The sequence below is a fragment of the Pagrus pagrus genome, assembly GCF_965226575.1.
Source record: "Pagrus pagrus genome assembly, chromosome: 13".
Classification (NCBI taxonomy): domain Eukaryota; kingdom Metazoa; phylum Chordata; class Actinopteri; order Spariformes; family Sparidae; genus Pagrus; species Pagrus pagrus.
This window is the reverse complement of record NC_140197.1, coordinates 17,442,952-17,469,521: the sequence shown is the minus strand read 5'-3', so window position 1 is coordinate 17,469,521 and position 26,570 is coordinate 17,442,952. Positions and strand designations below refer to the sequence as shown.

The 26,570-nt window shown below is 43.6% G+C and overlaps 3 protein-coding genes across 6 annotated transcripts in view; 2 read left to right on the top strand and 1 right to left on the bottom strand.

The window, feature by feature from the left end:
• The window catches only part of baiap2l1b (BAR/IMD domain containing adaptor protein 2 like 1b), a 29,041-nt gene extending 27,292 nt beyond the window's left edge, over nt 1-1,749 (top strand). For both annotated transcript variants that reach the window (XM_084370466.1, XM_084370467.1), the window contains 2 exons: nt 696-742; nt 825-1,749. In XM_084370466.1, the coding sequence (XP_084226592.1) occupies nt 696-742; nt 825-897 (120 nt within the window). In that variant the 3' untranslated portion in view covers nt 898-1,749. The remainder of the gene's footprint in view (nt 1-695; nt 743-824) is intronic.
• A 141-nt stretch (nt 1,750-1,890) lies between these two features.
• On the bottom strand, nt 1,891-10,011 carry bri3 (brain protein I3). Its single transcript, XM_084370468.1, has 3 exons — nt 8,296-10,011; nt 6,455-6,563; nt 1,891-3,294 (listed from the first exon to the last, which is right to left on the bottom strand). Exons 1-3 carry the CDS (start codon nt 8,438-8,440, stop codon nt 3,162-3,164), a joined length of 387 nt encoding a protein of 128 aa, XP_084226594.1. The 5' UTR covers nt 8,441-10,011; the 3' UTR covers nt 1,891-3,161.
• A 1,147-nt stretch (nt 10,012-11,158) lies between these two features.
• Nucleotides 11,159-25,827, top strand: tecpr1b (tectonin beta-propeller repeat containing 1b). 3 transcript variants are annotated; one of them, XM_084370464.1, is made up of 26 exons: nt 11,159-11,260; nt 11,465-11,564; nt 13,255-13,487; nt 13,570-13,752; nt 13,864-13,986; nt 14,093-14,215; nt 14,999-15,173; nt 15,296-15,396; nt 15,481-15,582; nt 18,980-19,107; nt 19,208-19,803; nt 20,016-20,134; nt 20,232-20,387; nt 20,479-20,628; nt 21,189-21,346; nt 21,554-21,681; nt 22,185-22,278; nt 22,389-22,485; nt 22,559-22,638; nt 22,728-22,784; nt 22,859-23,033; nt 23,183-23,318; nt 23,480-23,572; nt 23,657-23,763; nt 23,891-24,010; nt 24,753-25,827. In XM_084370464.1, exons 3-26 carry the CDS (start codon nt 13,263-13,265, stop codon nt 24,891-24,893), a joined length of 3,567 nt encoding a protein of 1,188 aa, XP_084226590.1. In that variant the 5' UTR covers nt 11,159-11,260; nt 11,465-11,564; nt 13,255-13,262; the 3' UTR covers nt 24,894-25,827. The 3 variants fall into 3 exon arrangements, with proteins under 3 accessions (XP_084226590.1, XP_084226591.1, XP_084226589.1); XM_084370465.1 differs by having other exon boundaries at nt 19,205-19,803; nt 20,049-20,134; XM_084370463.1 differs by having other exon boundaries at nt 19,205-19,803.
• The last annotated feature ends 743 nt before the right edge of the window (nt 25,828-26,570 follow it).

Genomic DNA, 26,570 nt, shown 5'->3' with positions numbered 1-26,570 from the left:
CGGCTGTAAATACTCTTCCTCCCGGCAGTATTATTGAAGAATAGACACCAACAAAGCTCTGCTAATTTCAGTTACTGACACGTTTGATTTTCTGTTATTTCTTCACAATAAAAGCCTGAGTTATTCAGTTTAAAAGCTAGTAATCTCCAAGGTGTAACCAGGACCCAAAACGTACAAGATAAATACCGTCAGGATGATTTCAGGTGGAGGGTCATGTGTGCTTTTTCTCTCTTCATTTGGTCATTTATTTGAAGATGCATTTTAGGGTGTAATTGCTATATTTGGCCTTAATTTGCAAGAAGAAGAAAAAAGTAAAACCACTTAGCCAGAAGTATCTGTAGAAACAAAAAAGGGTGCAGTCTTGAACAAAATCTTCCTCCATCTTCCTGCCGTGTTTGCTCATTGCGTCACTGACTTTCGATCATCAGAAAACTTTACGCAACAGACTTGAATTTCCAGATGCTCCAGATTCCACACACTGTCCCGTGATGTGACACAGCATGCTGTCTTTCCCACGCTTTCCCTCGCCAGTGTTCAATCTTTCAACAGCTAAAAGCTTGTGTGTTGGGTTATACTGTTCATCAAACGGATGTAAATGCATCTGGGCGTGAGTGAAGTATTCACACTGCGCCATGTATCATTGTTAGGTCATGTGTGACAGATTGTATTACAGTGAATCTGTGTTTTCTTCACAGATGGTCCAACCTAATGGCGTTGCGAGACCTTCGCCTGCGTACCTTGCGTAAGTCACATATTTTAACAACTGCCGTTCAGATGGCCCAGATATGCACTCGTCACTCATTCTCTGCTGCGTTTTTCCACAGGGGAGGAAACCCATTCGCCACAGTCAGGCTACGTCCAACCGTCACCAACGACCGCTCTGCGCCGGTCATCTGATCCGTCCACATTTTCACACACCCTCGATTCCCACAAACCCTCCTGTGTCATCTATCCCAGGACGTGCAGCAGCTCCTGGTCTGGATGGAACCAGACTAAACTTGGCCGGTACTGAGGAAAAAAAATGCCATTTGAATCTGGGATCTCCTTACTGCTGCAAACTCTTACAAAGTATTTTGGGACCATTTTATTTTACAGAACATATGCTCATATATTTAAGATGAACATATATATATATAAATATATATTTCCATGTCTATTTTTGTCCCTGTTTGTGGTGGTGATTACTTAAATGACCACATTCTTACCTGCACTTGAGAAACGGATGAAAAAAAAATGGTCAAAGAAAATACTGGAATGTATTTATACCGTTGATGTCGCTTGTTAATCGTCCAAATGACTGTTAGAAATCTTTTCTGTTGCCATAAGACAGTAAAAGAATGTACTGAAGAGGACCTCTGCATTTCACCGTCGGGTCCTTATGAAAACGTTGTATCTCAGCGTCGATACTGAAATGATGTTTGAGGGGAGATGCATCCAAAAGGGCACACAAGTGATCTTTACCCTTGAGTCCCTCTTGTATATACATTTGCATAACAGATGCTTTAAAAATATTGTCCTTTGCCATCTAACTTAACTTTTTGTAGAGCTAGACCATCATGGAAACAGGACTTTTGCCTTAATGACACATACCTAATGTAAAAATATCATGTACATGTTGCATTCTTCAGATTGTGAACATGAGTTGTGACAATCTCCTCCAAGCTGACAGTTTAATCATTTTTGGTCTTTGGCCCACATTACATCCCTAATAAAATTTGCTGTATGAAAAATAAAGATTTATTTCTTCAACTCGCTGTTATAGTTTGGTTTCATGCACAAAGAAAGTGTTTGAATGTCCCTATGGTCTGAAAAGTAACATATTTCAGTTTATTTACAGGAAGCGATGTTCATGCATTTGCAAAACATAAAAAAAAAAAAATGTCTCAGCAGGTAAGTAGCATTCATTTTTAATTACAGTAACTCATATATAAAAAGTAAGAACCTCAATCATAAGAGCGTGCGTAGTGTGTTTTCTAAAGCAAGATATTTTTTTTTAAATCCCTCCCACCCAGTTTATATCTTTCTCTTCTGCCATAGACAGTTATATATCATCTTGCTGCGATGGAAGACGTAGACATGGAGATACTGCACTTACAAGGACATAGACATTCTCGATTGATTGTCTGGTTGGGAGGAATGGGGCAGGGTGACTTGTCACAGAGTACTAAGATACAAATCCAGAGATTAAACACATTATTGAGAGATTTCTTCAGCTTTTACTCTCAGCATGCTTCCTTGAAGTGGAACTCCTCGCTTTGACATAAAGAGTCCTCTCAGACTAGGAAGAAGTCCGAAGTCAAACAGTGATTGAGGTTGTAAAGTCGAGGGCATTTCAGATTGTATGTACCTGAGGTCTGCATTGGCCCTGGAAAAGCACAACCCAGCAGAATAATCATCAAACAAACGGTCAGTGCAAATATGGCCCCAAGAAATAATATCAACAAAAACAGACAGAATGGCGCAGGCTTTCTGTCTGATGGAAGTCCATTGTTCCAGCCGGGACAGTTCACGTCCAAGGATCTTTACACGTCTTTTTTTTCTCTTAAAAATGTTGTATGTGTTACTCCATGTGACACGAAGAGGCAAAAAAAAAGGTTCTGGAAAGAAAGCTAATACATCAGTGATCTACATGGATCATGTGAGTACAATGTTACTAAGCACAAAACGAAAAAAAATGTAAGCAGCGTGCCAGCAAAGACAAACGAAAGGAAAACACAAAAAAAATCAGGCACAGAAACTACACGTGCCTCAGTAACTCTGGCTTGTCAAAACATAAAAGGAATCTGCTCAGATCCGTGGATAACCGAGCTAAATCTACAGAAGAAATCAATGACTGGTGGAATCTCTGATGATCACTCAGCATGAAGTGAAGGCACTGACAACAGCTGGACACTTACAAATGCTAGAATATATCCTCAACTGGCAGATGAAAACACCGTTCAACACGTGCCTCTAATAAAAACTCACGTCGTAATTCATGGTAATATCAAGTTGATCATTTGTTGTACATAACATAATGGCAACAGCAATATGTGCAATATTAAGAAAAGATAACAAAATAAAAGACACAAAAATGCTGGATTATGTGTGTGTTTGTGTGTATGTGTGTGTTGTCTATGCATGGGAGCATGAGCAGGTGCGTGAGCTGTGGTTTGGTCCCTCTAGCCGAAGGTGGCGCCACAGTTGGGACACCTCCTCTGGCGCAGTGCGAAGCAGAAGAGGAGCCCGAGGGGGAAGAAGAAGATGGCACACAAGATCCCCAGGCAAGTGAAGTCATCCTCCAGGACACCAACTCTGCAACACACACACAACAGGAATACGATACAGGATTTAAATCACAAAAAGACATTTGTCTGGATGGATTACTGAAAGAGAAGAGACACTAAGTGACCACAAAGAGGCCCGAAACATTGAAAGAGACATAAATAATACAGAAAGATGCAAAACAACTGACACAAAACTAACAACAAAGATACGAGAAGCAAGACAGCTACAAAGAGACATTAGATAACTGCAAGGACATGCAAAATTACCACAGAGAGACACTGATCGGCCACAAAGGCCCAAAACATCCACAAAGTGATGTCAATGACCCACTTCTTTAAAACTTAAGAAACTCACAGGTCACGTCTGCTTAAGGCTTCTTCAGAAGTGACCGAGGTCTGACCTGTATCACAAGTAATGACATTATACTAATAACACTTCACCGAATGCTGGAGTTCCTACCTTCAATCTAAGCTATGCCCTGACATTTAAACAACAATCAGGAAGGAACTGCTCAGTTTAAGCCTGACCTCATTCTAAACCAACAAAAAGTTTGCAAATTCTTTAGAGATGTGCCGTTTCCTGTTTTTCCATTTTTTTCTTCTTCCCCCATAGAGCTCGATCGCTGTCTCAATGTAGAGGCCGGAGAAAGAATGAAAATCATTCAACACTTTAATCATTGTGTTTTTTTCAAGTTAGAAGAAACAAAAGACTATTTATAAAAACATCTATTTATAAAACATCTAACCTTTAATTTATCTTCGTGACAATATTAAAAAGGTTGCTAACGTCTTGTTGAATTGCTAAAAGTTGAAGAAAGTACAATCCTGAGGTCTTGAAGGCCGCGTCTCGCAGCAGCTTTAATCCAGAGTCACGGTGAACAAGTGCTAACCGCGGTCTCATGACCGCACCACGACGACCAGCGTGGCCACTAAATCTGCTGGAGGCCTCGAGGAGGAATTAACAAAGGACGTGTAACAACCCAGATCCTGAAGAGATGGGAAATGAGAGGCTTCACTGGAAAGCATTTGCCGCTAATGCTATTAGTGTTGCATAGCTGTAGATGTTTTGATTAAATGGAAATAATCTTCATAAATAGGCCTTAATTACACTGATAACATTAGATTCTGCTGCAGCGATGAACTGGGTTTAAACCCTATTAAGATTTCTCTAGCTCCAAAAACATTATACACAAATACATGGCACTGCAAGTTAACAGTGTTTGGTCTGCCGTGGCACCACACCACAGACAATGTGCCATGTCACAAGTACTTGTATTTGCACAGCTTATCTGTGCACTGCTGCTAGGAGCTGTGGCTTTTATTGACCCAGGAAACGTGGCCACGATGCAAATCCTACTCTCTTACGCACATTTCACACACTGTAGACACAACAGTGTTCGTTAGTGTCAGGGAGTAGCATGTCAGGGGTACTGAAAGTATGATCACTTTGTTGGACGATAGACTGTCACAGGAATAATTGTGATAAACGATATTATTGTCATTTCTGTCTGTGGAAGCCCCGAGATCCCAAATTTATTTGAAAAGACTGTTTACACCGTGGACGCCTGTGATCCTGAGCATGACCTCAGTGTAACTCTACCTTCAGGGTGAGCAGAGAAGATGTCAATCAACAAACGAACTATGAACTCATTAGACTTGAGAAAGGAAATTCCTTTAAAAGTTGTTTAGGCGAATACTGCAACGCTATCCTGCTGTGAAGTTCCAGAAAAGTTTTGCGGACTTAAAAAACTTCACCCAACTTTCCATCGGCATGAGTGTGAGTAGTTAATGACTGGATTTTTCATTGATCTTATCCTTTAAGACCATTTTATGCCACTGACATAGTGATAATATAAGAGCACTGTAATACAAGTACAGCATTTCAAAGACTAGTGAACTTATAATTCTCAAGAATATTTAGACATTGAAATTGGACTTTAAATGATCCTAAATAAATAAAACATGAATAAAAATGGACTCTGTGGCTGTGTTGGACACAACAGGCAACACAGCCACATCCAGAAATGCGGATGCAAATGATCAACATCATGTACGTGTGACTGAGTTGGTAAGATGAGTGTGATAACTCCAAACAAAAACACACAGAGTACATTCATTTAACAGCCGTGTCATTGTGCAGTCAGGAAACCCCCAGGGCCCCGCTGCAGGCTCAGTGGAGTCAGTCCAGGTGTTCCTCTTTTTGGGCAACTTTATAATTTCGTAATACAGTAAGTTTCAGAGACTGCCAGTAATGATGATTATTTAGCAAGAACATACATAACCACATATGTAACCATGTTCCCATAACTGTTCTGCATCTTATTTTACATGAATCATGGCATTGTATCCCTGTTTTTATGTCTTTTGTATGTCAAGCACATGTCATTTCGTTGTTATAAGGCACTTTGAGTTGTGTGAAAAGTGCAATACAATTAGAGTTTGCTATCATCCTTTTTTTTTTATTACGATAGCTTTCAGTTGAAATAAAACCAACAGAAGCACACTTACAGGACATTCATCATTCACCTTGTGACAATAAACAATCCTGCTGAACTGCTTGTGTGTTAAAAAGCTACACAACCACATTCCTTCAGTTCCTGGAATAGACATACATTATATTTCATTATTTAAATTCAACCAGCGGATGGGAGTATGTGTGATTCCCATTTGCTGTTCTTGTGAGTCGTGACCTGACCGGCCCCCCCCACGTCACATGTTCCAGGCTGAAAATCATCTGACTGACAGGGTGTTGACTCAGGCACAGTGAAACCTACATAAAACTGTCGTCTAAAAACTGAAAGTCACGTCCGCTTGACATCGGGTCACACTGTAGGCCTGATAATAGGCACGCAGGAATGACAAAACCACACACAGACATGATGGGTTTGGCCTCCGAAGGAACTGTGGTCAGGAACCAGCTTAGTCACAGTTTAACCTCGTGCTGATCGAGAAAGTGTGTTATTTTTGGTCATGCCTACAGTATCTCCTTCTTTCCTCTTTGTGTATGAACTGTGAATCAAGTGTTCTGATGTATGTGGGACACTTAGACATCATATGATCATGTTAGCACTCCATTGTCTAAATGATATACACTCCAATGTGTATATTTTTGACCCAATAAACTGTTTTTACTCTACCCACCACTACAAAGATGTTAAGATGACGAGTGGGTGTGCGTGTGCTCTCACCTGCAGGCAGGGCAGCCCCCGACTACCACTACAGAGGGTTGGATGATGGTGTAGGTCCCAGCATAGGGCTGCTGGGCTACTGCAGGGGCCATTTGGGCTGATGGGTACCCTGTGGTTGAAAGAAGGAGACAAAATACATGTTATATATACACTGTATATACATAGTTGTTAATGATTACACAAATAACCATAACTTTTTTTTATTTTTATGGTTTACAGGAGATCTGTTTACATAGGACCCTGCACACACCCAGCCCTGTGTCACAGTTAGAAAGCACTTAAGTAATAAAACAGAAGTTTATAACTTCTTTAGCACCAGGACAATAAAAGGAAGTGACACTGCAGGTTATACGAGGTGGTATACGAGCTTTAGTCCAGTATGAAGTTGTATTACATTGATCTATTGGTAAGAAAATAAGTTTGAACAATCAAATGTCATGTCAGAGAGCTACAATCTTTGTGAGAATGTACTCTGTGTATACTCAGGATACGCTGATTTATGGGGGCAATGATACTGATTTATAATCACAGGGATGGTTCAAAGATCAGTCAAATCTTTCCATGACAAAACACAGCTCGGACCTCTTATGAGACATGTCTTTAATTCAAGTTTCTGCAGTGCTGGTGAAAGTCAAAGCCAGGTTACAACAAATCAGAGCTGATCAGTGTGTATATTGTTTGTTGGAGGACTCACTGGTTCGTTTCACTCTCAGGGCTTATTGATTTCTTTTCCAACCACCTGTGTATGTGGGCGGTGATCATTTGTGTTGACACACTGAACTTTGATACCGAACTTCTCAGAAATGTTTACCGACACCTTTTGCCTGATAAGGATGCCCCCCTGTGAAGACGGACTAAAACTCAACACAGTACAGCTGTACGTACAGTAAACATAACAATTGTCCCTTTGAGTTGCAGCAACAGACTGTGTTCACCTCGGGAGAAAACCAGAAGCACGTGATGAGCAAATAGGAAATTACATGCAACTGCCAGAAATGACACTTCATGTCAACTGCATAACTTCCTTGTTGTAATAAGAGCTGTAAAGGTTAGCCGAGTAATCTATTAACTGGTATTATATGATATAGAGTCCTATTTTGATCGGTTAATCATTTCAAGGCTTTTATTATTTGATTTTGGCTTCTGAAATGTGATTTTATTTTTTTCCTATTTCTTTACTCTCTACAACAGTAAACTGAATATCTTTTAATAAACTGAATAATCACTTTTTTTTTTTTTTTTTTTTACCCTTTTCTGACATTTTATGGAACAAGCCATTAATCGATTAATGGAGAAAATGAACCAATTCAATCACAGTCAGAGGATGCCTGCCTCCTTCACATATAACACACACATACCGTGTGAATATATGTACGTGGTGGTGCAGAGCTCCCTGCAGTGTGAGGAAACTTATTTATATTCTGTTGCTTCACATAAAACACTTATTTGATTGATTGTCTGCAAACATCAAACTGTAAACTGCTGTTTTGTCATTTCTGTGAGCACTCATGGTTGACTGCTTTAAAAAAAAAAAACAGCGTGTTACCTAATTTATGCAACAAAAAAAATGGTCAGTATAAATAACACATCGCTATTGCCTTACTGCGCATGCGCCACATAAGAGCACCTGATAAGCTAAACTAATGACTCTTTGACGGGTTTTGCAACTTTAAGTCTCAGACATGGTGGATTAAAATCGACCCTGAGAGTTAATGACGATAACAAAGCCGAAACAAATCGACATTTGGTGTTTGAACGAAGACGGAAGTGGTCGGGGGTGAGCCCTCTCTTCCTGTCTGGGTACTTTCAGCTCACCGTGCGACATGAGCGGGGCTACTTGCCTTGGCCGTCGGGGTACGGGTATGGCGGCGGGGCCGGCGGGGGGATGGCTCCATAGCTGTTCTGCTGCGGGCCGTACTCGTAAGCCCCCGGGACGGCGTTGTAGGCGGGAGGTCTGTCCTGAAGCAGAGGTTTGCTGTCCACCATCTCAGCCGACGTAATGCGTCCTCAACTTGTCTGCTTTAACTTAATAAACTCGGCAGCAGAGAGGCTCTGACCTGAACTCCGGCTACTCTTCTGCTGTGGCACGACGAGCCGTGCGACGTTCACTGACGCGCAGTGGCGACAAAAACAAAGAAAACAAAGAAAAGACGCTGCGCCAAAATGAAACTTCGTCCCTCTCCATGCGCCAACTTTGTCCCCGTCGGCGCAACAACCCCAAATCTTTCCCGAGCGTCCGCTTCAAAGACAGGGATGAGGCTGATTCAGTCCGGTAATGATTAACTTAACTCCATTTCCCTCCGTTCACTTGGTCCTGCGGCACCCAAACAACAGTCATCTGTCATCGCAGCACCTTGTAACTCAGCTGGAAGTCATGAAGGCTTTTCCTTTCTGTCTGGATTGTCACAAGAGAAGAATCATGTGATGAGCTGCTGTAGCGCCTCTGCGCACTCAAAGCCTTCTTAAAGCGACAGCGCACGAAAATGAAAGGCTGCAGGCTGAGCACTGCAGAGCCAGCTGCTCCACCTCACAGCACACCATCTACCACAGCGACAGGCCTGTGTACATAGTGCAGTCACTGTATGTCCATGCTGCTTTCCAGGTGGTGCACATATGAGATTATCATGTTATTTGTGGGACCAAGTATGATTTATTACTCACTAGTTACTTACAGTAACTTACATAATTGCTGTCCTGATTATGAGTGGGCCATCCTTGATGTTGCATAATATTGATCTCACGTCCTCGGATTTAATCAGAGTAGAAGGTTGCAGCAGGTTTTTGGGAGGATAAACAGGATTTTCCACAAAAAAAAACCCAAACAATATCAATACAACACTTTAAAGGGGCAACTTACTTCAATATTTTAGCTTCTCTGTTAGGCTCAGGCCATAATTTGATGAGGAAACATAAATAAAACTGTAAATCTGTGACGCTTTGAAGCTCTTTAAAAACATCACAACCTAGCTTATTATTTATTTAAAGGTGCGACATGTCAGGAGTAGCCACCTGTTGAATTTATACTCAAAACAAATAACCTTAACTGCTACTAACTTTAGCTGCCATTAGCTCAGTTAGCCATGCAGCTAGCGGTTCAGACTGGAAGACCGGGAAGTGTTGGTGTTTACATTACTCGTACAAGAGCATTGGGGCTAGATGATTAGCATGCTAGCACCAGTAAATATCTGCAACACAATACGCAGATGTTATGTCGTCACTTCCTGCTGAAAATGTATGTACATTTTTTAACGATTTCAAATAAGATTCTGACATGTTGCACCTTTACGAGGGGTTTTGTCTTGAAGAGTGAGACTTTATGTAAAGTATCTTTTGTACCAGATGTCTGAATATAAAATATACTAGTAACCTGTTACATTAGTAATTTATTTAGCTGAATATTTATTACAGCAATCTTTGCTCCCAGCACCATTGCACTATTGTATTCTTGTTTACAATCTACAGAAACAGTGTGACTTCTACAGTATAGACATGTATGTTGTTGTTAGTTGTTGCTTTATATATACACACTGTTTTGCCTACTTGTATATACATGCTGTTATCATTAAATATTTTCCTTTGTTCAGCTTTGTTGTCCTGATTCTTACTCTATTTCTATTTCGAGTGAGATTCCTTGTATGTGTACAACCAAAGAGATTTAGGCGATATATTCTGAATGCATCACTTAAAGGTGCACTCTGTAGTTCTGGGGAATACATTTTAATTAGACAAGAAAGATCTTTTATGCCTAAACAAACTAAATAAACAAACACTCTTTCAGGACTGAATAAACAAACTGACCTTAAAGGGCCATTTCATACTGTTTTACTCTGTTTATATGTGGCGGACCCTGCCACCTTTCTTTTTTTTTATACTCTTTATTTACCATTTTTGGAAAGGAAAAGAAACAGACAAAACTGACAAAAAAAATTTAATAGTTATGCTGCCACCTTTCTAGCTTCAAACAGTGTTCTCGGACTTTATTTTCCTCTGAGAACAGCTTGTTTATTCAGTTATGAAGAAAAAAAACAATATTTCAGAGTTTGTATTATTACCTCATATTGTATATATTACAATTATAAGCTTGAATTTCTTGTCCAAAACTACATAGTGCCCCTTTTATTGGCTAGTACTTGTACTCACATACTCAGCTATGTTATACAATTAGATACCACTTGTATAACATAGCTGTTGCTGCTACTTATACCAACTCCTGCCTCCTGATTAACACTTATACAAGATGAGGTCAGCGATGTGCTGCAATGAAAACCTGCAGCTCAGGTGGGTCATGTCTAACTTCCTGTTTTACAGCCCCCTCTGTTCAATGTGCTGAACCCTGGACAAGACAGAGGTTCATCTGTGCGGCAGCATAATATCATTTCCCCACCAAACATAAACGTTACTGAGGGAAGTTGGCCATGAATAAAAGTTTTTTCCGCACCACTCCACTCTTTCTACCCTCCCAGCTTCTCTCTGCATTAAATATACTGTATCCAAACACGTAAAACCAAACCTTACGCTTCAATAATTCATTTGGCGCTGAATGAATTATTGAAATATGCGCGTCAATCAGCCGAGGCGTCGGAAAGAAAGAAAAAAAAGAACACACACCGGAGGGGCTCCTGTGTTCGACCAATGGGAGAGCGAGGTCCCACAGCTCCAACCAATGGGAGCGCCACTTCATCCATTTCCTGTTGTGGAGTCGGGAGTCGCGCAGAGCATTCCTCTGCCTCCACTATGTGAATTAAAACACCACGAATGAGTCCACCTCTCCACGGCGGAGGTGTCGTTCCTGACACAGCCTCATGTGTAAGTAACAGCCATGTGTGTGTGTGTGAGAGTGTGTGTGGCCGCTGCCTGCAGCCCCGACCCGTAAACAGATTATAGCCGACTTTGCGGCATCCATATCAGCTGTCTGTGTTATTACGATGCAGAGCGTGTTTCTCACTCCTCCTCCTCCTCCTCCTCCTGCTGTCATCTAACGTGGATCCAAACATCTTGGATGTGTCCTAGCGTGGGCCTCGGAGACGGCAGGTATCGGCTGTTGCACCTGATGTCATGACACGTCTGTTGATATTCCCTTGACAACCGCGGATCGGATAGCAATATTCAGGTAGGCTGCTGTTGTTTTTCATCCTGGATTTACTGCAGGCCTCTGAGTGTGTGTGTGTGTGTGGAGAGAGAGAGAGCTGCACTGCAACATATAGGAGACGTGAAGTTTCAGTCTGTGAAACTGCATTCTGTCACAAACTATGAAATGTCATGGGCTTTATTTGCTCCAGGTGATTTCTGTGTCTTTAAACGCATCATTTCCGTCCGTTTGATTTTGGAGAATAAAGTTCAAGCGGCTGAATGTGTCACGTTAGCGTACATTTGTTTGAAGAAGACAGGGTGAAGGCCTGTGTGTGTGGCACAGTGACAGTCAATATCGTAGCGGATTAGTATCAGTCGATAAAGCAAGTGTCAAGCTACGTGGTGAGAAGAAAAGCGAGACTTCCGGTCATAAATTTCAAAGTAAAACATCATGGCCACGCTGTAATGGTCACTTGAGGAAAGAAAAAATCCAAGAAGGGAATGTTTATGAATAAAGTTAGAAGCCTGAGAATAAAGTAAGACTTCAAGAGTTACCATAAATACAGATTAAAGGTTAATTCCATATTTTTTCTCCATTTGTTCACATTAAAGTGGAGCTATAGTTATGTTGTTAGTTTTAAGTTATTATTTTTTTGTTTGATTAATCGAGATGTTTGCTTTAGTTAGAGTAGAGTTTGATAGCATTTTTTTTGCTAGTTATTTGTTTAGTTTAACAATTGTTTTTTTATGTCTAGTTAACATTTGTTGTTGTTATTGTTAATTTGGGTAACACTGTGGGCACCCTAGGTTATCTAGGTAGATGGATAGGTGTAGGACCATGATGCACCTGGGTGGGCCTATTTTCTTTTTTTTCCTTCTTTTTCCTCTTTTTACCAGAGCAGGAGAGGCATGCAGGATTCCTTTGCTGCGTACAATATAAGGGTCATGCCTGCATATGTGACAAAAATTGTATAAAGCTTTTTTGTTTCTCCAGAGGAACCTGCATGTCATCTGATAAATAGCCTTCAGTAATGTCACTTAGTGGCTAAAGTGCATTGTGGGTAATGTAGGCTCCAGGTTTTTAAAAGGAAGAAGAATGCGTGGAAGAAATAAGGTGTTATCTCTGGCTCTGTTGTATTGATTTAGATCAGTTGTTTTTAAAACAAATGCAGACTGACATCACTCAATATACTATGCATCACACCTGGAGCAGTAAAGTCATGGATTAGACAAGATACAAATATGTAGGTTATAACACCTATGTAGAACTTTGTGGAGGTCTGTCAAGTTTTCTTTTCATCTAGCACTACAGCACCTTATCTGTTTATCAAAAATAAAAATTCAGCTTCTGTGATTTGGATGTTGCTGTAGGCCATTTTGCAATTTTGGTTAATTATGCAGCCCCAATTAGTTAATAAATGTAATTAAATGAATGAAAAGAATCTGAAAAAACCCCCAGTAAATATTCATAATAAAACAATAAAATACAACAAAGTATATATAATATGACATATCACATATTTCTCATATGCCTCAAGTCTTATTTCTTATTACAGTGATCCAAGCTACCAGAGAGGGAGAATAAATGTTAAAGAATGAATCTAAATGCAAATGTAGCCTTTCCCCATGGCCATAACTCTTCAGGATATCAATAAAGCTGAAGCACAGAGAGTCATAAAGTAAAACCCAGACGGCCTGGAAAGTTGAGTGCTGTCTCTGTCTCTGCTCAGGGGCCATCATGCCCATCACGCTGCTGTGGGCCGTGGATGTGTACGGCCGGGTGTACAGCCTGTCCACAGCTGGCCAGCGGTGGGAGCGTGCAGACGACATGCTGCTGGAGCTGAAGCGCGTCACTGCGGGAAAGGGTCGCTGCTGGGGCATCGGCTGCGACCACCGTGTTTACCTCAACATGATGCCCAGCGAGACCTCCATCCGCTACAGGGAGGAGACCTACGAGAACCAGGTCGGCCCAAGTCCATGCACTCGTGGTGTAGACGCTGTATGACGTCAGTGCTCAAGCGCTCTGTATATGTGTGTGTTTTCAGAGGTGGAACCCAGTGGACAGCTTCACTGACACGCTGCTGCCCACCGACCGCTGGCCGTGGAGCGACGTGACAGGGATGAATCCGCAACCGCTCCACAGCTTTGAGCTGCCCTCCCACAGCTGGGAGTGGGAGGGGGACTGGTATGTGGATCAGAGCTGTGGAGGAGAACCCAGCCAGACCGGGGTAAGAAACAAAACACAAACACGCAGTCCTTTCATTTATTTCCATGCTTTTTTTTCCTCGCTTTCTAATATTTATGACGATGTCTTTATGATGTCTTCTCATATTGTTTAGGGCTGGGAGTATGCGGTCGATTTCCCAGCCAACTTCTCCCCGGACAAGAAGTGGAACTCCTGTGTTCGTCGGCGGCGGTGGATCCGCTACAGGAGATATATAGCACAAGGCACCTGGGCCAGGGTTTGTACACTCTCTGTTTTTAATCTGCATCTCTCGTTTCTGTCAGTGTGGAGAAGTTGAGTTCAGGTCAGAGTGAAGATTCAAGTCAAAGTCTGTCTCTCTGCAGATCCCTCTGGACAATCCCAGGAAGCAGCCGCTGCCGCTCTGTGACATCAGCTGTGGTGGTTGGGAGATGAGCGACCAGTCTGGGAGGTATCCCTACCTCTGGGGCGTGTCACAACAAGGACAGGTGAGTCATGTGACGAAGCCATTTTCAGCCACAGTTCACCAGAATATCAAACATAGATATCATCCCTCTTACCCGTAGTGCCATTTATCCATCTAGATTGTTTTGGTTGGAGACGTCTGCCTTCTCTCGAATATGATGAAACTAGATGGCACTCAGCCTGGTGTGCTCAACCTAAGAACTATTTTCTTTCCTTATCACCACACGGAAGGAAGCATGCATCTACTCATGGATGAGGGGTGAGGTAAGCTAGCGATACAGCTCAGCCGAGGAGGACGCTAAGAATGTTTACATCCCACACAGTCACGAGAACAAACCTCTCATCCAAAAGTAGATGCGTGCTTCCTTCTGTGCGGTGATACGGAAGGCAGATGTCTCCAAAACTTGGCAATTAATAGCATTTTAATTGCTTGACCACCTCTACACACATTAACCTGTTAAACAGCCCAATATATTTCTCAGGCAAGTACGCTGATTTAAAGCAAAGATTTGAATTTTATTAGATGAAATGCTGCAAATGTGGTTCAGTCAGATACTGGAGCAACAGTCTGCTGTCCTGCTGTAAGTCCAGTTCCCTTTTTTGGCCACTAGAGGGCAGCATGACCTCAGGTAATTTCTTCCTGAGGGATTTAATTCCCATTCGCCTCGATGCATCCAAGTCTTTTTGAACACAGCTGAAATTATATTTGGAATAACAAGGTTTAATGATTTATATACATTCAGTATATAGTATTGAAGATGTTTTATTTTATTGCAGCCAGTCATGACTTCATCTTTACCTTGCAGGTGTGGTTCAGGGAGGGCATCCACCCCCGGGTCCCAGAGGGCACCACCTGGGAGGAGGTAGAAGTGCCCAAGGAGGTGGCTCAGTTATCGGCCGGCCCCGGAGACCTGCTGTGGGCTTTACTCTGGGACGGGAACCTGCTGGTCCGCACTGGCCTCAGCCTGGACAGCCCGACTGGTTGGAATTTATTGTAGATCACATTTACCCCCAAAAGTTATTGTTCATTTTCTTTTTATTCTGTTTATTGTATCACAGTAATAGGGATATCTTGACCAAACAGCATTTTCTCTTTCCTTCAGGCATATCGTGGGTGGAGGTGGAGTCACCAGTGAAGGAGGTTGAAGCTCTTCACGTATCAGTGGGAGTCAGTGTGGTCTGGCTGGTCACTAAAGACTACAAGGTGAACCTCAGCTCCTCACATGTGTTAACCTCTGATTAGCTGCTGCCCTAACATATCTGTGGCTGTGTGTTTATGTGTTTCAAGGTGTGGTTCAGGCGTGGCGTGAACTCCCACAACCCCTGTGGCTCCGGCTGGATCAGCATCGGAGGGGAGATGATGATGGTGGATGTTGGACTCAATGACCAGGTTAACAGATTTTTGTTCACAGTGTGATGAGAGCCTCTGCCTGATCACATTGTATTGCTTCTTCCTTTTAAAGGTTTAATTCAGAAGACAGCAAAAGTCAGCTGCATAGTTTAATTCTGTTTATGTGGCAAATAGCACTTTTGTGTGTATAATGTAATTTCAATAACGTGTCTGTTACTACTGATGCAAAGTAAACTCTGATCCTGTTATTTAGGAGCTGTACCTAAACAGGAAGTCTGCATATTTACAGCCAGCTTTGTATCATTACAATGTTGGTCTTGTGTGCAGCTGGACAAATCCGCCCAACTCGCAGTGCGTCACCCATCAGCAGGAGTGTTTATTGGTCCTGAGCGGTGCAATGCATTCTGGTTGCTGTAGTTTTTCTACCTTTTGAGCCAAAGGGAATACCACAGCCCTCATTTCTCTGTGTTCTCTGGTCATGTAGCACCAATGTCAGGAAAATTTGGAGTCTTTCTTCGGCATAGACTGTTTGAAAAGTTGAAAAGGCCGTGCTCCTAGCAGTGAAATACTTCTTTAAGTATTTCCATTTCATATTACTTTCTACCTCCACTCCGTTACTTCTTTATAGGGATGACAGAGTACACCGTTATCTGTATCCGTATCTGTACTCAGAATGGCTGGTGCTTGAACTGGAAAGGGTCGGGATTCAGGTTGACAATTATTAGATAAATGTATTTTTTATTTGAAAACTATCTATAGAAGAGCTTCATAATTGATCTTCAGATCAATGTTTTTAATCGTAAGAGTAAGAGAACTATTTACTAATAATCTAAGTCATCAGCTATACGTTGACTTTAACTTAAGTAACATTTTGAATTCAGGACTTAGTATTGCTACACTCTACTTCTAGATATAATGAACATATAAAATATATAATTAAATCTTCCCACTCCAGTCTTTTTGAATCCATACTATAGCCTGCTTCCACCACAGCGAGCCTCTGCTCTCAAGCTGCTTCCCCTCTGACCGATTCACTCTACCCTGGCCTCTGGATCTGGTTTCAAGACGAGCCAGATCAGGCCTGGGGTCAGGGGCAGGGAGTCTCCGCTCTGTATCTCACTGCTGAGGACTTTGCTAGCACTGCAAACCCACATCTCACACCTCCTCCCCTTCTGTCTCTCACCTCCCACCTGCTCCCCCACAGTTCTTCTACCTCTTAGCCCCACTGGTGCCCTGTAACACGAGCACAGCCTGCCGTTCCAGCCAATGTCCCGGCAGTAGCGCCTCAGGCCCAGCCTTATATATCCCAAGACTATATCCCCACTGGCCTGACATATGGGAGACTCCCTAATTAGAAGCTGGCCAAGGCGTCGTCATCATATCCCATATTTCATATTTCAGGGCTGTAATTATGGATATGGCCTGTGTGAGGCGGCGGGCGCCAGTGTTACAGTATATGGCCTTATAAAGTAACAGTCGCCTACTGCCTCTAATACGCCATTGAAGAGTGAATACACGTTTTATTTTGTTTGACATTTGTTAGGATTCTGCCACATTAATCCTGTTGGTCTGTTTATATTGTTACGGAATTTCCTTCCTGTGATTATTAAGTGAATTTATTAATTATTAATTAATTATTAATTTATTAACACGTGTTAAGGTTCGAAAACCACATCATGTTTCTCATACTGTCCCGTGCTGCAGCACCTCTGTTCACCCTCTGTCTGAACGCTCCGTCGTAGTCACTGTAGCTTTAAGGCGCTCCTCTTTGAAAAGCCCAGTCTGCTCTGATTGGTCAGCTCTCACAGGCCTGAGCAGGCACCAACAACCATGTCTCCGCATTTTTTGCCTACACAAACTTCTGAACTAAATCCTGCTCTGCCGAACTGGGCGAGCCGCTTCAGCATGTGTTCGACCTGAGCCTGAGGCTGGGGAGGGTGGCTGTCTGGCTCTGGAAGACCTCATGTCTCGTCCCTGTTCCCAAGAAGAAACACCCCAGTGAGCCAGGTGGCTTCAGGCCAGTTGCACTGACATCACACGTCACGAAGACAGTCATTGAACGGCTGTTGCTTCATCTCCTCAGACCCCAGGTCCACCACGCGCAGGATCCACTGCAGTTCGCATACCAGGCGAAGGTGTGTGGGGAGGATGCCGTCCTCTGTCTGCTACACAGGGCTCACTCTCACCTGGACAAGGGCAGCGGCGTGGTGATTTTTCCTGCACCTTTTACACAATCCACCCCCTCCTACTGACAGACTAGTTGACAGAGATGAGGGTGGATGCACACTTGATGAGATGGACAACAGACTACCTCACGGAGAGACAACAGCATGTCAGGCTGAAGGGCAGGACCGCAGCACCGGAGCACCACAGGGGACTGTGCTATCTCCCGTCTTGTTCACCCTGTACACATCTGACTTACAGTATAACTGTGAGCTCTGTCACGTACAGAAATACTTGGATGATACTGCGATAGTTGAGGAGGAGGAGAACAGGAGCCTTGTTGAGGACTTTGTGAGGTGGTGCAGGTCGAACCACCTGCAGCTGAACACCTACAAGACCGAGGAGATGGCGGTGCATCCTGTGTCCATCGAGAGCGTCGATGTGGAAGTGGTCCTGACGTACAATTATCTGGGGCTGGATTGGTCAGCAGCCATCGATATTCTGCACAAGAAGGGGTAGATCCATCTGTTCTTCTGAAAAAAAAACTGTAACAGATGTTTTCTTGTCTGTGGTGGCCAGTGTCCTTTTCTACACTGTGGTGTGCCATCCTGGACCACGCCCACCACCCTCTGCACAGCACCTTCACCAGGCAGAGGAGCATGTCAACGGAAGACTGTTGTCCCATTCCTGCTCCACTGACAAAGTCTTTTGTCCCCCTGGCCGTTAGATTGTACAGCAACTGTTAGTTATGGCAGGGGGAAACAAACAGGCAGACTGAGGCTTCATTACTTACAGTATTTTTAACATCCATGCACAACCTACATTCAGGCACTGCTGTTTTGTTTTCAGTTATTATTTTTTCTTTGCAAAGTTTTAATCTAACTTGATATTTCCCGACGGGTCTACTTTGTTGTTTTTTTCAAGTTTTTAACTTGTCAGATGTTAGACGTAAAATTTCATACTGTTTTACTTTGTTTATATGTGGCGGACCCTGCCACCTTTCTAGCTTCAAACTATGTTCTTTGGACCCTATTTCCCTCTGAGAACAGCTTGTTAATTCAGTTATGGAAAAAAATTATATTTCAGAGTTCGTATTATTACCTCATTGATATTGTAAATATTACAATTCTGAGTTTGAATTTCTTCTCCATAAACTACATAGTGCCCCTTTAACGGCGAGTGAGATGGCATGCTACAGCAGGTACGTGTGTGTCTGTGATCATTGTTTTTCACCTTTGTTGTCGTACATTGTTTTCTTCTCTTTATCTGTCAGGTGTGGGCAGTGGGTGAGGACCGCGGCCTGTATTTCAGAATGGGTGTGACCCCGTCAGAACCAAGCGGAAATGGCTGGATCCCTGTTTCTGCCCAGTGGGGCAAAAGTAAAAAGGTTATTCCACCCAGGTCTGTATGAGTAACCAAGTTAAATCCTCTTTATTTTTGTAATGACACCAACTTGTTTATATCAGCTGTTTCTTTCATTATGTGTTTTGTCGATTAGTAGGAAAGCGTGTGAGCTCAGTGGCCAGCTGACCGAGGCTTCAGTTCTGAGCTGCACCGACTCAGACTCCGAGTTAGGTCCTCCTGACCCAAAAAACAGCACCAATGACACCCCAGTCCTAGAGGCAGCAGCGCCCTCTGTGGTCCCTTTAGGGGGAGCCGACTCACCCACGCCTCCCCTGAAAACAGAGGACGCGTCCTCAGCCTCCCAACAGGATGCCCCCAAACCCTTCATCCCTGCCAGCGACAGCTTTATCAACAGCCTGGTGTCAGACCGCGACAAAACGTCCACCACCCAGCCGTCCATCACAGAGGCACCGCAGGAAGAATGCGAGGAGCCGTCCCCGGCCCCCGTACTCCCGACGCCTGTGACTGAAGGACATGATGTCCCCTGGATGAACGTGGACCTGGAGGGGGCAGAAGCGGCTCGGAGCGCCCAGGCAGCGGGGCTCTCACTGGGCGATGGAAGCACCGCTGCGACTTACTCTCTGGAGACCTCTCAGGGCGTTGGAGAGGAGGACGGGCCGGTGTGGACCTGGATCTCTGGTGGAGGCTGCGACGTGGATGCCAGCTCACAGATCAGCTGGCTTAGTCCTACAGGTATATGAACTTCAGATTTATATAATTATCAATGTGCAAAAAGTCCAAAACACAAACTTTAATTTTAGTTGACTGTCAGTTTATATGTGTATATCCGTGTTGAACGTTGTACACCGTGTGTCTTTGTGGGTTTTACATGTATAGAGATATACTTCACGTGTCATCTCTATGGTTGTCCGTCTAAATGTCTCGTTTGTACGTCTCTCTGTCAGGTCCTCTCACCAGCTCCCTGTCTCTGACTCCAGTGCAGTCGGCAGCCTGGAGCGAACAGCAGCAGCAGCAGCAGGAACACAGAGAGGAGATCAGCAAGAAACCTCTGGAGAGAAGCAACGTAAGACTCCTTTCACTTGTCTTTAATAATCATCGATAAGCATCAACACTCTGGTCATTTTTTACATGTTTGTGCGTGCATGTGGTCCATCCTGCAGTCGGTGTGGGTGCGTAAAGGTGCGCTGCGCTGGTGGAGAGACTGGAAGCCTCAGCGCTGGGTGGACGTGGGCGTCGCTCTCGAGCAGTCCACCAAGTCTGACGGCAGGAAGGACAGCATATTCTTCGTCTACTACACACAGTATGACGAGAAGAAGGTGGGCTTCGCTGTCATGTTATGCTCAGGTTAAAATTCTCACGAACAGCACGATGAGTAAGATTTCCTCGTGTGTTTTATTTATTTTTCAGTACCTCCATGTGTTTGTAAACGAAGTGACGGCGCTGGTTCCAGTGCTCAGGGACGGCCACTATGCCTTCGCCGTGTACACAGCTCAGAGGATCAAACAGAGGTGGCCTCTGGTGTTGGCAGCTCAAACCGAAAGGGACATGAATGAATGGGTAACAAAGAAACACAGAAAATACATCTGTAGTTTATAAGATTTTTTTATTTTTTTATTTTATTTGTATTTTTTTTTGTTGATACAGCAAAAGAATACACATAACACAAGACATTATGATGACAGAAGTGAAGTCACACAGTTGAATTGTGCCGCCCGGACCCATAACTGAAACCTTGTACAGCTGATCTCGCATACTAGCTAGTTCCACTACTAGCTAGTAGTCTTCAGAATAATCTTCTGTCTGGAGACAGGTTTCATCTAGTATTTAAAGGTAGAATATCTTTAATTGTAAGATTCTGGAGTAGGAATCGTTTCGTCATATTGTTCTGAAAAATATTATATTAAAGTAGTAATTCATCTTCCCCAGACGAACAGACTTTATTTTGAAAATTATTTTACCTATCTTTGTTTTGGGTTGCTAGTTCGACACCATGTTGTAGATGCACTGATCTGCTGGCTTGTTTTAGTTTCCATTTCCATCTTTTACATCACATGTACTAGCTGGAGCTCACTGCTGATCACATCCCTGCTGTTTCTGGGTGTGTCCTGTGTCTGTAGCTGTCCCTGTTGTCTGACTGTTGCTGCGAGTGTCGAGGGATCACAGGTCCCCCGTCCAGACACGCCCTGTGGTCCACAACCTCAAAGGGAGACGTCATGGTCCACGAGCCGTCCTTCTCCTTGGAGGCGACTGCGCACACGCCGGCCTGTGACCTCATGTGAGACTGATACCGAACAGCAGTCGGCCTGTTTTATTTGTTTTGATTCTTCTCTTTCTCTTCACCTGGTTTCCCATCTGCCACATTAATTCTGCTTCCTGTCAGTTAATATGTTGCTAACGTGCTGCTCTGCATGGTGACGGTGTGTCTCTGTGTGGTGATGATAACGTGGCTAACGCTGGGTGCTTCCGCTGTGTGGTGCTGCAGGTTCTGGCGGCAGGTCCCGGGTCACCTGCGCTGTGTAGAGTCTAACAGTCTGGGGCTGGTGTGGGGCATCGGGTGGGACGGCACCGCCTGGGTCTACAGTGGGCGCTATGGGCCCCAGCCCACGTCGGGTAAACATGCCCCTGTGGACATATATCAACCCTTATGTTTCCCACTTCATGTCCTTGATATCATGACTTGTAAAATCCTTCTTAAAGTCCTTTTAAATTTCCTTTCTTCCCAGTTTGTCATGTATTTATTACAAGTGTTGAAACGTCTGGAAAGAAGAGTTTAAGATAGCCTTTTTAGGCCAGGCGACCATTTTCCTCTGACATCCCGCTCAGGGGGAATTCATCCTGTTTTGTATTCATATGCTAAATGCTTATTTTATAATCTATAATACAACAATAAACATTCAAATGTCAAATTGATGTCAATGTTAAATATTAACTTGCAGAAGAGAGAATCGATAAATCAATCAATCTTCTTGCTAACAGCTTGTAGTCTGTGTGCAAGTGCTCAGCATGGTTCAAGACTTTACGATCTGTTGCAGCTGTAGAGACATGTATGCACACAAATGTATAATATTTCTTTACTAGCATTACATCTGTGTCTGTATTCGTGTTTCCTGCAGAGGAGGCAGTTCAGACGCACCAGCAGACTGATGTCAGGAGCGTTCATGTGTATGAGAATCAAAGGTGGAACCCCATGACGGGATACACAGACAAGTAGGAACATTTCACCTTTTACAAAGTTTGATAAAGTCTTTGCAGCTTATCTTGATTTGTGTGTCTGTGCTGTTCGACTGCTCCTAAAACATGCAACTCTTTTGCTCCAGAGGACTTCCTACAGACCGCCCTATGTGGAGTGACGAGAGCGGACTGAAGGAGTGCACCAAAGGCAACACACACCCGCCCTCCCCTCAGTGGTCCTGGGTAGGTGGGATCGAGTCGAACACACTCACTTCGTGTCTCGTTTCACCAGCAGCTAATCCTAACTGTGTTTCAGGTGTCCGAGTGGGCTGTGGACTACAACGTCCCTGGAGGGACGGACAAAGAAGGCTGGCAGTACGCGGCAGACTTCCCCGTGTACGTATATATTATTTCTTTTTAAAAAATCTAACATGCAAGAATGACCTCTTTGAATTCATCTGACTCATCTCTCTCCATCTCTACAGGACGTTTCACGGCCACAAAACCATGAAAGACTTTGTCAGGCGCAAAAGATGGACGAGGTAATTAAAAACACACTGTTATACATTTCTGTGGTTTTCATCAGCATTAAATTAATCACACATCCTGCGTACAGGAAGTGTAAGATCTCACTGAGAGGTCCATGGCAGCAGGTCCCACCCATCCCTTTGACTGACATCTCTCTGATGCCATGCCTGGCCCAGAGCAGGATGGAGCAGGTGCCTGTCTGGGCCCTCAGCGACAAGGGAGACGTCCTGTGTCGTCTGGGAGTCAGCCCCCAAAACCCTGCGGTGAGAAAACAACTTACTTCCTTTTAGATCGTAACCAAGAGAGACATACAGGGATTTTTAGATCCACTGAATATTCCTAGATATTAGATTTTTACATCACAATAACAATAATTTGATTGTAATTCGCTCCAAACGTTCTTCTTTCACAGGGCAGCTCGTGGCTACACGTGGGCACAGACCAGCCCTTCAAGTCCATCTCTATCGGTGGAGCCAACCAGGTGTGGGCCATCGCCAAGGATGGAGCCGTGTTCTACCGAGGATCTGTTTCCCCGCAGAACCCTGCAGGTCAGCTGAAGATGTGAAACTCGCAATGAATCTGTGAGAAAAAAAGTCTAAATGCTCAAATTCCTATCAAGGGCCAATGACGGTTTTGTTGTTTGAGTACATGCACCAGGAAGTTATAGACCAATTAGAGCCAGACTATCAGCGCTCTTGTCCCTCTGCAGGTGAGTGCTGGTACCACATCCCGTCTCCCCCTCGACAGACTCTCAGACAGCTGTCTGTTGGCCGGACCTCCGTCTTTGCTGTGGATGAAAACGGTGAGTAGCAGACTTGTCTTTTATTGAAACCAAGGACTCATGAAGATAATTATTTCAAATCCAAACCTTTTTGTGTTCATGAAGGTAACTTGTGGTACAGACAGGGCCTCACACCCAGCTACCCACAGGGCTCCGCCTGGGAGCTCATCTCCAACAACGCCACCAAGGTTTCTGTGGGGCCGCTGGACCAGGTCAGTGTTTCTACAGCCTCCACCTCGGCTTTGAGGACGGTGATTTAGCCACCAGAGACAAGTTTTAGCAACGTGATTGTTGGATTCAGCTGTGAACATGATTGCTCGGTGCTGTTGTTCTCTTCAGGTGTGGACCATAGCAGACGGAGTTCCAGGCTTCCCCGCTGAGACTCCTGGAGCTGTCTGCCACAGGCTGGGAGTGGGACCCATGCAACCTAAGGGCCAGTCCTGGGACTACGGCATAGGGGTGAGTGTACATACCACTTCTTATTCAGGTTGCATTAAAAACATGGAATGAAAAATACAACAAAATCACATACTGTTGCCTTTCTACTCTGTATTACTGTTTATGTCTGCATTTTGAAATATATTTGCTTTTAATATTGACATTCAGTTTATTTAAATTAAGCCTAAAGAAATATAATCATAAAGAAATAGCCCCAAGCTTATTGGTTCCTACTGAAGACTTAAATCTTTAAAGGGGCAGTTTGTATGATATGGCCAGAATTTTTGTTTAAAACAATCAAAGATTAACTCAAGTTAATCAAGAGTATGAAGAAACAACAGGGTTGATGTCAAAGATATCTATGTATTTTGTAGCAGAGATCTCTATTGAAGTTTGCATGCTAACAAGCTAGCAGTGAGTTTGCTACTTCGTCTAATAAGTATACAAGTATAACAAAGTAAACTCACAAAAAGGTCAAAAAAGGAGATATTTTTACACCTACTTTCCCCATTAGTCAGAGAAATACTGGAATTATGCCACCCCCTGTAGTTTATATAGTTTTCTGGCCAGTTCTTACAAATTTCACCTTTAAAAACTGCTCACAATCATATAGTTATAACCCACCACCAGACAACCAGCCAAAAACAAGAGGCAACAAACACCAAAAGTCCAGCAGTGTGCGAGGAAGTCAGTAGAGAAATGAGAACATCCGTGCCTGAAAGCCTTGATTTGCAGTACTGAAAGTCTTCTGTGTAACCTCCAGGGAGGATGGGAGCACATCAGTGTGAGGGGGAACTCCGCAGAGGCTCCTCGCCCCCCTCATCCCGGCGCCGCCGGACCCCCCCGCAGCCCGCTCCCCCCACGACCTCCGACACAAGTCAACGGGAACGCTGTGGGTGTGTAGCACCCTCCCATCTCCTCCTCCTCTTCCTCCGCCCCCCAGCCCTGTTTGTGCCTGGATCCACATCTGTCTCCTCGGACCATTCCCACAGGCCCTTATCCCTTCATGTAAAGGGAATGCACAATCGTACCACTGAGTTTATACCGTATATTTTTGGTGGATTTGACTCTTGATCGATGGATGAATGTTATTCCCTGGGGATGGTTTCCCAGGCGGAAATCACGTCGGTATGCAGTGACGACAGAGAAGGAAGAGAGCACAAGAGCATTTAGGTAGAACGGATCTTAATGTCTTGTGGGATCAAAATTTAAAAGTGAGTGCATGTGTTTGCTCTAGGCTTTGGCTACTGGGTGTTTTGGGATCTAGCAATAGCTTTTTCTCTTATCTAAAATATCCTGTGAAAACCTAAGAGGGCGGGTCTTCAGTAAAGGGCTTGGGTAACTAACGTGAACACAGCCCCACTGTAGCCGAAGTTGTCATGGTTTCTAGAATCTCGTTTTGTTTGTTTTTGTTTCTGCCTGTCATACATTTGCATGTTATTTATTTATTTATTATGCATTTGTTGAATTTTGTGTCTCCATATGTTTTGGCCTACTATATGTTTGCAATGGAGTGTTTCTTGCCCCGTGTTGCTACGAGTCTCCACAACACTGGAGGCTTTTTTCAAGATTTCTCTTCTCCATACTTCAAGAAAATAAAATGCTCTTTCAACTACAAGTGACCACAGAGAAAAATATGGAAAATTCAGTCCGCACTACCAGATGATACCTCTCTATCCGCCTGCAATAAGGAAAGTTCTTCCCCTTAGTATTATATCCGTACAAATAACTGCTATGACCACGACGCGACCGTGACTGTTGAAACTGTGCGGCAGGTCTGAATGACTCGACGTTCATCTGACAAGGGCATTGAAATGTGAAATAAAAGTTTAAAAATATTCATTTATGTTCTGACGTCATTTGAGTCGCTTTGGAGGACAAGTCGATTGCAGTTTGTGGACTGAGAGCAGACAGAAATTCACTTGAGCTTGAAGTTTTTATTTTAATAAATGGATTGTGATATTTGTCGAGGGCGCCTTTATTTGATGGATGTATGCATATAGTATTTATCGTACATAGTTTAGAGTATGTTATATTAAATCCAAAACGAACCTGATCAAATACAAATCCATCTGCTACTTCAGCACCACGGACAGCGCCATGGATTTATCAATACACAGCATAGTTGGGAATACTCCAGGCAGCTGTGTGTCTCTATGATCCTCTTGCTCTTCTGAGACCATTAAGTGCTGTTAGTATACACCGATCAGCCAGAACATTAAAACCACCTACTTAACATTGTGCAGGTTCCCCTTGTGCAGCAAAAACAACTTTAACTTGTCAAGGCATGGTCATAAGACCTGTGGGGGTGTCCTGTGGATCCTTTGGGTCCTGTAAGTAGGGGGTGGGGCCTCTATGGATGGGACTTGTTCCAGCACGTCTCACAGATGCTCAATGGGATTGGGATCTGGGGAATTTGGAGGCCTGGTCGACACCTTGGGGTCTTTGTTGTGCTCCTCAAACCAATTCTAAGTGGTAATTGTCAGTGTTACAGCGCATTATCCTGCTGGTGCGGAGTGCCGTTGCCATGAGGGGCTGTACTTCGTCCACAACGGTGTTTTTGATGGTTGGTGCATCCACA

Coding starts and splice junctions, on each gene's coding strand:
- bri3 (XM_084370468.1), bottom strand. CDS start 8,440: ATGGTGGACAGCAAACCTCTGCTTCAGGACAGACCTCCCGCCTACAAC. Junction 6,564..8,295: donor CCCGTACCCCGACGGCCAAG/GCAAGTAGCCCC, acceptor TTTCAACCACAG/GGTACCCATCAGCCCAAATG. Junction 3,295..6,454: donor GGGGGCTGCCCTGCCTGCAG/GTGAGAGCACAC, acceptor TGTGTGTTGCAG/AGTTGGTGTCCTGGAGGATG.
- tecpr1b (XM_084370463.1), top strand. CDS start 13,263: ATGCCCATCACGCTGCTGTGGGCCGTGGATGTGTACGGCCGGGTGTAC. Junction 21,347..21,553: donor ACGCCGGCCTGTGACCTCAT/GTGAGACTGATA, acceptor GTGGTGCTGCAG/GTTCTGGCGGCAGGTCCCGG. Junction 21,682..22,184: donor TGGGCCCCAGCCCACGTCGG/GTAAACATGCCC, acceptor TGTTTCCTGCAG/AGGAGGCAGTTCAGACGCAC.